The sequence below is a fragment of the Gambusia affinis genome, linkage group LG09 (assembly GCF_019740435.1).
Source record: "Gambusia affinis linkage group LG09, SWU_Gaff_1.0, whole genome shotgun sequence".
In the NCBI taxonomy this organism is placed as follows: Eukaryota; Metazoa; Chordata; class Actinopteri; order Cyprinodontiformes; family Poeciliidae; genus Gambusia; species Gambusia affinis.
The window spans coordinates 4,766,446-4,777,681 of record NC_057876.1 but is presented as its reverse complement, the minus strand read 5'-3'; the positions used below and the strand labels follow the sequence as shown (position 1 = coordinate 4,777,681).

Genomic DNA, 11,236 nt, shown 5'->3' with positions numbered 1-11,236 from the left:
TATTATAATCCTGTAATGCATTTATCAAAATGATTTTTGATAAATGTATTTGAAAGCATTTATCAAACATATCTTAACATGTAGATATGGTGTGGAATTCTGTGCGTTTCTTTTTATTACTTAGGAAAATAATAACTACTATATTACTAAGTATCGTTAATTATATATTATATAATTGTATATTGATTAACATACTAATATATTCATATTATTATTGCTATTATTACTAAGAATAATAACAATTCTTATTAGAAACAAGTTGAAAATTCTTTTCCATTATTCATCTATTGTCTGATGTGCACTAAATCTTTTTCTACTGTGGGAAGAAGCCGGAGCACCCGGAGAGAACCCATTAATGCATATGGAGATTTTTTATTCGGGAAATGAATTTTTTTTGACATCTAAAGAGAATTTCGAGACCCGTTGACCTAACAGTCATGAAATCAGACTGTGGCCATGAAGCCGCAGCACCAGAGAACAAAGGAGATGTGGTTTCTCTACATTTACAGGGTGGCAGGCTGACGGGATCCAGCTGGTGCTCATCCACACCAATCAGCGAAGGCCTTAGATGGGAGCAGCTTCCCTGAGGCAGATGCTTCAACAGTGATACGCTCTGGCTCTCTGTGCTGTGGTTACTGTGTTTAACTTGTTCTGATTCCTCTCTCATCGGTTCCCTCCTCAGAGAACCAGCTCTGATCCCTGGTGCTCAGACTACCTGAATTACCCGATCCTCTCTGCAATCCTCTCTGAAATGAGTCGCCTGATGCTACAATACTCACTAATGTTGAAACGTCTTTTTAAAAAAGCGTGCCACGTGAAACGCAGCGGGCTGCTACAGCTGATAGAAATTCATGTAGACGTGGATCTCAGAAGAAATGTGAATGTCTTCACGTTGAGACAACAGTACCATAATCTCGACAAAGCTATGCGCAGTACAAACCGAACATTACCGTGTATTGTAAATTTTGTTGTTCTGACAAGTAACAAAATGAAAAACTAAATAACTAAATATCATCGAAGTTGTGAACGATGATATCGATTTTCTGGGCTCCTTCAAGGTTATAATCTGCTTGTAGCTTCGTTCACTGACTCCACAGTGAACAAAGACTTTCAGTTTGTGTTGGCCACTTCTCCAAGCATGGAGAAATGAAATATCTAATATATATATATATATATATATATATATATATATATATATATATATATATATATATGAGAGACACCAAATTTATTAGTTTACTTATTTATTGTACTGTTCATGTGTATTATAGTTCACAGGTACCCCACCCAATTTGTTTTGTTTATTATAATAAGTTCATTCATCTTTCGTTGTAGCTTGTTAACTTAGTACCTAAGATTTCCTTGATGTCATTGAATGCGACTGTCTTTCGATATGTGTTCCTGGACCGTTGGGGTGAGGTGCTCGGTTTCCGTTCTACTGGGGAGCGTTAGGCACCGAGTGTGTCGAGCTGTTATTTTTGTATAAAGATAAATAAAACCTTTTTTTAATTCGCAAAGATAACTCCGAATGTCATTTGTGCCTGAGCCGAGCAACATATAATGGCGAGCCAGCCGGGTGAGATGTTTTAAAAGGATTGTCGGCGAAACAAAACGGAGATTTTTACAGATACCTGTAAAAACCGTTAGAACCGTTGGCAGGTAACGGTAGCGTTGTGCGCCGCTCACGTAAAACTCTCTCCGACCGGAGATCTAAAAGATTTAAGAATAGTTTTCATCCAAGGGGTATGAGAACATTGTTATGAGTTTCCACAATGGAACTGGAATCTCTGCGAGACGAAGTCACAGCCGCGCTTTGTCAGTTAAGCCGCGATCGGCTGTTGGAGGTCAGTTATCAACTGAAATGCTTTGCTACAGAGGAAGAGCCCACGAAAGACTGTACAGACGCCAGCTGACGAGGGTTGTAGAAAATAAGCTGGACGAAGTTGAAAGCAGCTACACTCCAAATGACGCTGTGCAGTTTGTAAACGAACTTTTATGGGCTCTGGGCCGACCGGAAGCTAAAGAGGAGCGTCGTGGAATTCGCCGCTCGTTTGATACAAGTAGCAAATATGAAGAGCTGCAAGGGGAGATCAAGGCCATAGCGGAGAAACTCAGACTAACGGAAGCCGCATCAGACTCTCGCTCTAAACTCTCGCATATTAATGAAGAAACGGACTGAAATATGACCGAAGACAAAACTTTTAAAGATATTCGTAACATTATCACGTTTCTTAACCATGTAAGCCCTAAAACATGGTTAAGATTATTTGAAATAAATACGGTTTTTACACATTTATTGAGACAAATTAGTCGAACGTTTTTTAGTCAGTGTCTGAAGAAAATGCTCTCCGCATTTGGTTTGAAATTTCCCGATTTTTCTTTTAACATCATAATAGCTTAAAGTATTACAAAACAGAGGCCCATTATGTAGAACATTTTATATCATGCTTAACTGTCTAGTCTATTAATGTAGAGGGGATGCATTTTAATTACTGAGCCTGCCAATATTTGTAACCCTTGTCTATTGTCCTGTTGATATAAAACGTATACCAGTAGCTCAGAGAACAAGTGTCATTACGTAGAAAAGGTGAAGCCCCTCTTAACTCTTCATTTCTTCAAGTTAGCAGAGGGATACATTTTTTGGCATAGCAAATTATTAACTTGCCAATATATGTAGGCCTTATATATTTTCCACAAATATAATTCTACTGATACAAAACTTATACCAGCAGTTCATAAAACAAGTGTGATTATATAGAAAAAGTAATTTCACTCAACTCTATTTCTCCATGTAAGCAGGGGATGTATGTAGAGCAAAGCCTATTATTAGCCTGCCAAAATATGCATGGCCTCGCTATGTTCTTCAAATATTATCCTATTGATATAAAACTCATACCAGCGATTCATAGAACATCTCTGATTATGTAGAAAACGTGAAATCCCTCTTTAATTCTTTATTTATCCATGTTACCAGGGGATGCATTTTTTGGCAATATGGATTTTGAGCCTGCCAATATATGCATGCCGTATCTATTTTCCTTAAATATTATCTTATTTATTTAAAACTTATACCAGCAGGTCACAGAACAAGTGTGATTATGTAGAAAAAGTTAATTCACTCTTAATGCTTTATTTCTCCATGTTAGCAGGGGGATGCATTTTTTGGCAATATGGTTTTTTATCTTGCCAATATATGCATGCCCTATCTATCTTCCTCAAATGTTATCCTATTGATAAAAAATTCATACCAGCCATTCATAGAACTACTCTGATTATGTAGAAAAGTTGAAATCCCTCTTAACTCTTTATTTCTCCATATTAGCAGGGGATGCATTTTACGGCAAAGCCTATTAGCCTGCCAAATTCTCCATGCCTTATTTATTGACCTCTATATATGAAATTGATGTATTCCTTATTATTATCATGCAAGATGGTCAGTTATGGTGTCGTTAAAAATGTCATGTGAATGATGTTTACAAAATTGTCTGTACTGTTGTAATTGTAAATGGTTCCCTTTCCTATAAACTTTAATTTATTGACAGCATCATAAATCAGCATCGATATGACCAGTGTCCTTTTTATGGTATTGCACGTATCCAGCAAGGTGAGAAAAACAACAATTATTGTTTATTATAATCAGAAATGTCATAATTGGGTAACTAGAATGTCCACTGTCCATTCCTAGTCGTCCCTGGTCCCACATCTCCCTAGATTTTGTTACTGGTCTCCCCACATCCAAACAGAAAATTGTCATCCTCACTATTATAGACCGTTTTTCCAAGGCTTGTCATTTGGTCGCCCTCACTAAACTCCCCTCGGCCGCCGAGACTGCAAAACTTCTCTTTCGCCACGTTTTTCACCTCCATGGCATCCCTGCGGAGATTGTCTCCGACAGGGGGCCTCAGTTCTGTTCCCAGCTCTGGCGGAACTTCTGTTCTGTGCTTGGAGCCCGTCCGTGTTTGTCTTCAGGGTTCCATCCTCAAACTAATGGGCAATGTGAATGGCTTAACAAGGAACTGGAGAACACCCTGGCTGCCTCTGCGCCTCCAATCCCACGTCTTGGAGTGTTCACTTAAGGTGGGTGGAGTACGCCCATAACACGCACATATCGTCTGCGACAGGGTTATCTCCATTCAAGGCGTCTCAAGGGTTCCAACCATCCCTACTGCCTACATCCTTCCCAGATGCAGTCATTCCATCTGTCAGACTTTACATGCAAAACTGTCAACGTATTTGGAACCAGACTAAGGCTGCCCTTCAACGAACGTCTGCTCCGAATAAGCGTCTGGCAGATAGGAAGCGAATTCCAGCCCCCACCTTCTCGCCTGGCCAACGTGTTTGGTTGTCGTCAAAGAACTTTCCTTTAAAATCCTGTTCCTGCAAACTGTCCCCCAGGTTTCTGGGTACGTTCGTTGTTGACATCGTCCTTAGCCCTTCTGCTGTCCGCCTGAAGTTGCCTTCCCATTTCTGTGTCCACCCTGTGTTTCACGTTTCTCAGATCAGAACCTACGTCTCTAGTCCTTTGTGCCCTCCGTCCGAGCCCCTGCTGGCAACAGCAACAGTAACTTGCTGTTGTCAGCAAGTTACTGTCTAAAAATCCTTTTGTGTCAAATTTGGGATGGAAAGAGATGAAAGCAGATTGCGTCTTCTGCCTCACTTGTATCTTTTCTTACCAGAAGGTAAATCTTTTCAAGTTTGTCTACAAGTGATCATTACAATAGCTGTGAAAAATCCAAAAACAAGTATTGTCCAAAAATTAAATCTATTTTCTTCAATTTCAGTAATTGCAGAAAACATTTGATCAATTTCAGAGATTTCTCTCTGCAAATGTGGTACAGATATATCTGCTGAGATATCACCAAAAGATCCTTGAATTTCTCTGCGAGCAAAGATCAAAATTCAACTAGTCAATAAATCTGTTAAACTGGTTACGAGTCCGTCGTTGTTGCTTGCCTTTGAGTCCTGGCAACCACTCACCATGACAGATGATTGTTGATTTCAGGAGGAATCAAACCCAATTTCCATCGTGGGAGAAGTACTAAAAATCAGGAGGAGCGTGAAAGATGTAGCATCTCACTCAAGATGTGGTGCAACAGGTTTTAGCCTGACGCCTGCGTGGAGAAGTTTGCTTTTTTTCCTCCAGGAGCGCGGTCTCTACTCGGCCATTGTCTTCTAAATCCTTTTTTGTCAGAGCAGGAGTTATTTTTCCTGACTGAAAGATCTGAAAACTTAAATTGGAGCCTGATGAGGAGAACTCATATAGATCTGATGTATCATAAGAATCAAAAGAATTAGAGAAATCGGAAGAATCTGTGGAATCACTCTCTACTATAGCGCTCTCTTCAAGGTCATTATCATCTGAAACCTCACAGCAAAGGTCCTCGGGAAGGGAGGTTTGCTGCTTTCTGGCTGGAGCAGGATCAAAAAGGTAAGAATCTAAACTATCATAGTTGGACACCGTGCACGCATCCTGAGACTTACGCGTTTCCTCTCTGCAAACTTCGCCAGTCGGGGAAGGATTGAACAGAAAAGTGTCAAAATCATCCAACTCTGTGCACTGGTCCTGAAAGCTGTTTTTGTCAAAGGTGACTCCTGGAATAAGCTTGTTAAAGATGTTTCTAACTCCAGTTGTTATCACGTATCCAGCTCCAAATGTAAGGGGAAAAAACATGGTGGCTAAAACCTCTTCCATTGTAAAAATCCTTGTAAAATTCAGAACTAAACGTTCAAGAGCTGCTAGTGTACTACCTGATGCTTTGAGATGGAAGCATTCATAATCTCAGATGTTCTTTGAGATATTTGATGGGTTGTAAACAACACACTCCAACACATTTGTTCTGTATGATGCGGAAATATAAACATTGGACACAATTTAATGTCTTCCAGCTTTTTCTGTGTAATTGAGAGCTTGACACCAACAGCAGCACAGTGTCAGCAGCCCACATTGCTGATAGATGAGAAGGAGATAAATAGTCCGTTTCTATGCTTTCCTGTAAACTGGTTATGAGTCTGTTGGTTTTTCACTTTTCTTGTATATTAACTATTAAACAAACTGGTAAACAAAAGTTTCTATCTGTTTTTAAAAGAATAGTAGCTTCTCTCTCATGTCTCTGTCAGATGACCAGCATCAGCAGCTTTTGGGGACATTATTATTATTAATAATTAGATTGTTTTTGAATATGATGCAGGATTTAAACTGAACTGATGAAGATGGTCTATGTGTCTAGTCTGGCCTGGGAGAGCGGTCTGTGGTTCCCTTCTGGACCCGTTACCCCATCGACTCCATGTGGAAGACTAGCTGGGCAAACACCTTTCCATGCAATTCAGCTTAATTCTCATCTTCCTTCAGGTCTCTGTGTGAGATTTCTCCCATTGACCTCGGTTTCTCCAGTAGGATTTCAACCGGACCGATCGGAGAACAGAAGGAGAAGTTGTGAACGATGATATCGATGTTCTGGGCTCCTTCAGGGTTATAATCTGCTTGTAGCTTCGTTCACTGACTCCACAGTGAACAAAGACTTTCAGTCTGTGTTGGCCACTTCTCCAAGCATGGAGAAATTAAAGTCGGACCAAGAAGAATGCTTAAGACATTTTATTGCTGGTAAAGATGCCATTTGGCTTGGCATTTCTGTTTTGGGATGGTTTGCATTTTCCGGTAAGCTTCATTGCGAAGATCCCTTCATGATGGAGCCGGCACATTTTATACGTCACGGCCAAACGCTAGAAATTGGGTATGGCAATCTAATTCTTTGAAACTTGAAGTTCACACCTCCATTAGACAGTAGTCTGTTTTGAGTTTCAGCTGAAATTGTGATTTGTGGAATTTCTAACTGCATCAGAAAAACATTTGTTCTGCTTCTGGTGCAATATATAAAAGAAAAAAAAAAGACAAGCAGCACAAAGCTTACTTCAAGATATTTATTGTTGTATCACTGTCATCTTTTTCCTTGTTTACATAAAATGTAAATTTAGAGAGCGATCATCTCAAAGCAGAAAGGAGTACAGTATACAACACGTCAAACAGGTCCAGTGCAAAAACAAGGTAACAGAAGTTTTCCTAACTACATGACTAAGAACATTAAAATTTTTCACATATATATATATATATATTTATATATACTCGTGTATTTGGTCTCATTAATAATGTCATGGAAAACACCACTCATGAGCTAAAACTTGAATCATGTAGCCCAACATCAGTTTTTAATGGGGGGAAAAAAACAGTCAATAAATGATCAGCATTTTGGAGATTTTGCATTTCAGTGGATTATTTTGGTCCAATAATGAACTCTTGAGATGTTTTTAGGATATTCAGTGTAACTGTCATTGACTCATATTTCCTCTCTCTCACCATACCATAGAAACCTAATTTGAACTTTTCCAAGCGAGGATTCATATCTAGTGTAGCAAAACCAAACATCCCTGTTATCTGGTACTTAACACTTCCCTAGAGCCACCTACTATGTCTTTCACCTCCATCCCTCTGTTTACTGCATTTTAACCACCTGTCTACCTTACTCTTTCTCACACAACAACTCGTGACGTTTCAGCAGATTTTCATTCGGCCTTCTTCCTCTGCATCCTGCCTGGATAAGATGCTTTAACATCATTGGAAAAGATTCCCTTTGTCAGTAAAGTTAGCAAAAAACTGTGTTTTTTTTTTAATGTTGTCGACGTTTCTGACAGTTCTTGGTTAATTCAATTGCAAGCTGCTGAGAAAAAAAAAAGGACAGAAATATCTCAAGGTACAGGAAGAAAAACTAGAGGAATTAAAGGGTGACACAAATCAAGATAAGAGACAGAGTTGATCTGAGTGAAAGTGTTGGGACGATGAAAGGTTTGGAATGATAAAGAACTGGTGGGAGCGGTGGAGACGTGAGTCACCGTGGGTCTGAAACTGAATCTGTTATGATCCCAACCAGTGGAAGGTGTGGGAGGAAGGTTTCTCATTAGCGATCCAGCTACAGTGAAATGCCTAGCAACAGGGACACGGAGCCGGAGAGCACTGAAGAAACTAACTTTGACTAACTGTGGTACATAAAGACGTGAACAATTTGCTTCTTTTCCTCCCAGGTTCAGTACAATGACAGCTAACCAGCAGGAACCTGTCTTAGCCACTAAACACCTGTTGGCTATTTAAAAGAAAAAAAATTACTGCAATGTTATGGTTTTAATGGGAAGGTGAAAAGTGGATGTTATTGCCTTTTTGCATATTGTAAAAACTTATGACAGGGTGTGTTGCATATTTGAGTGCGGCAGAGTTAAAATACTTTGTTGTTGTACAATGTTTGTTTAGGTCTTTGAAAAGAAAGGGTATTCTGTTATTTTAGCACACATGATACATGATTTTTAATAAACGGGCCCAATGCAAGTAAATTGCAACCTGGTTGAAACTGTTTTGGTTCAGAGCAAAGCTCAATTTCTTTACTGACCACTCAACAACATGGCTGAATACAGACTGATAGCTGCGCAGATGTAACCGGCGCTAACAGCAAGTTAGCACATTTTTTGGTTTCTAAATAAAATCCCCCCATATGAATACATTTGGGGAAATATATTTTACTAATGTGAATTACTGGAATTGGTCAATTATTGTAACATCACATGAACTGCATTTGATGTATTTTCATGTAATTTCAATTTACCCCATTGGAACTTATTTTTGTTAATTCTTTCTACTAACAACCTTTCTAAGGACCTAAAAGTTGGTGTTTTGTGTCAGTAAACCAAAACAAATATTTATCTAAAACAACATTTCTGCTATTAATAGCCAACAAGCTTTAATGTTAGCCAGCTCCAAAGGTTAAGCTAATAACTAGCCCTGGTAGGTTTAGCTGAAGTTAGCTAATGTTTAGCTTTGTGTTTGGTAACACATCAAATACTGAGTTGACAAACCTGCCATTTCATTTGTATTATCTGAGTATGTTAGGAAGGAATGCTTTTTGTTCCCCTGAAACAAACGCAAGACATTTAATAAAAAAGTTAGCAATAAAACGTTCAACACCCAGGAAGATCTGTTTTTCGTTGAGGTTACAATATTCTCACAGAACCAGCTGCATTTTCAAGTTTGTACTTAAATCCACTGACAAATATTAATGACTACAAAAAATATTTGGCAACATTTTGACAAAATTTAAAGTGAAAACCAGCACCGGAACGTACAAAGCAACGCAAGCAAAGCCTCAGGCTGGTATGTCTACACAATGACAACGGAAACATTTCCAAATGCAAAATTCACACGTTTTTGGTGAAGTTTTCATCGCTCAATGGCCTCGGACAAATTTTCAGGTTTATGATTTGGTTAGCATATTCTGTACAACATTATAATGTTCTTCAAACTGATCTCAGTCTCTTTCTTACAAAACGGGAAACTACCCAGTTGTCTTTGCCAATTTTTAAAGTTAAACTTAGTGAAACAAATACAATAAATTTCTCCTCGTTTGTTGTTTTCTGTTGCTGAAATCAAAACAACAGGACACAACACTTTAAAAATGTAACACTTTGCATCTTAAGGGGACGGGATGCAGTACATTAAAGGGATCAAAAACAAACAAAAATCCTGTCAGAAACATTAGTAAGTGTCATATTTGACAGTAAAACAAATACTGATCTAAAGCAAATGGATACCAGGAACTTCAACGGCTTCATATATCTTACTTTGAAAACATTATTTCAACTTAAAGTAGGATGTATAGGAGCAAACACCGGTATCATGGTTATTGTGCAAAACACCTGATTTATATGCATCAGGAGAAATTCAACCAAAAAAAATATAAACATTATTAAAGCACCTATGCTTTAATAAATGTTGGTGGAACCTGAACAAGAGCTTTACTGTCAGTGGCTCTCACTCATATTCACAAACATTCAGAAATCACAAAAGTAACACACAAATAGTTTGTTCTGAGGTCAAATTTCACATTTATAAGCCTATATTTCTGTACACGTAAATAAAGATGGCTTGGCATTTGTAAAACACTTAGAAAACAGTGCATTTTAGATAGATATGTACATCGTAAGCTGTACACTAGACACCATAAAAAGCAACAGTGGGGCTGTCACTTTCCTTCATCTCAAAACTTCAAAGCGGTTTTTGTTTTTGGTCCTCATTACACAGAAACGAAAGGATGAGTTTAAGTTCTGGGATGGAGAGAATAACTTCGCACTATGTTCTGGAAACGGATGGGAAAATGCTAGAAGACAGAAATTTAACACAAACTACGCAGTGGAGCATAACGCATTGATGTGAATTTAAGATTTTATCATTTTTTTTAAAGTGCTTATCAATTAATTCAATCAAGTTAAAGGGATTCGTATGTGAATTGTGGAGTCATAATCCTAACAAAAAGGATAGACTTCATTGTTCATGTGGTCGTATATCGATTAATAAATTATAGAAATTGGTCGTATCGGGGTTATCCAGAAATCTTCATGGATAATAAACATCTTTGAGGTATTACAAACAGGCAGCACTGATATAGAAATAATAATAATGATAATAATAATAATAATAAAGTATTTTGAGAAGACGTCACAAAATTAGGGCCGCACACAATTAACTGAATCAAAAATGATCAGACAAATGAAAACTTCAATCGTCCAGGAGCGTATTGTGAAACTTTTACACTTCCAAGTTTGGATGTTCTTTTGCTACATGTTGACGAGACAGCAACGCTGTAACGATTCGCTGCTTTCTCACAAAGGCACTGGCAGCTAGCTACGCTCTACCTACCGACAATCCATGCCAACAGGGGGCGCAGCGCTAAAGTTACTTTTCTCTGAATCTCTCGTGTCGTGCTGCGGGAGCCCGATCGGCGGATTCAAGCAGAAAGATCGGCATATCCAGTTCATGTCGAAGTGGGATCGGGCCGAATAGATCTGGGGTTATAATCCTTCAGTCCTGAAGATCAGCGTCGGTCAGCACAAATCTAATCATCACGCGAGCACAGAGTCAACAAGACGGACGCCAGCGGTCAGCAGGTTACCAGCTGGTTACCAGCTGAACAGAGAGTTCTGTCCGAGGGTCATGAAGTAGATCTGGCTGCTGCCGCCGGACTGCACCGAAGCAAAGAACACCTGCAACACGGAGAACAGTTCTGGTGACGTGTTAAGTTTGATCACAAAGTCGTGTATGAAGCTGTTATGATTTGGGAAGGAAGCAGTGCTGTCAATTGATTAAAAATTTCAATCGGATTAATCACACACAGCGCTGTGATTAATCATAAATAATCTCTAT

The 11,236-nt window shown here is 38.8% G+C and overlaps 1 protein-coding gene across 7 annotated transcripts in view; it reads right to left on the bottom strand.

Annotated features, from left to right (window-relative positions):
- Positions 1–6,904: 6,904 nt before the first annotated feature.
- The window catches only part of LOC122836741 (TRAF2 and NCK-interacting protein kinase-like), a 69,495-nt gene continuing 65,163 nt past the window's right edge, over positions 6,905–11,236 (bottom strand). For all 7 annotated transcript variants that reach the window (XM_044126558.1, XM_044126560.1, XM_044126561.1 and 4 more), the window contains one exon: positions 6,905–11,076. In XM_044126558.1, the coding sequence (XP_043982493.1) occupies positions 10,993–11,076 (84 nt within the window). In that variant the 3' untranslated portion in view covers positions 6,905–10,992. The remainder of the gene's footprint in view (positions 11,077–11,236) is intronic.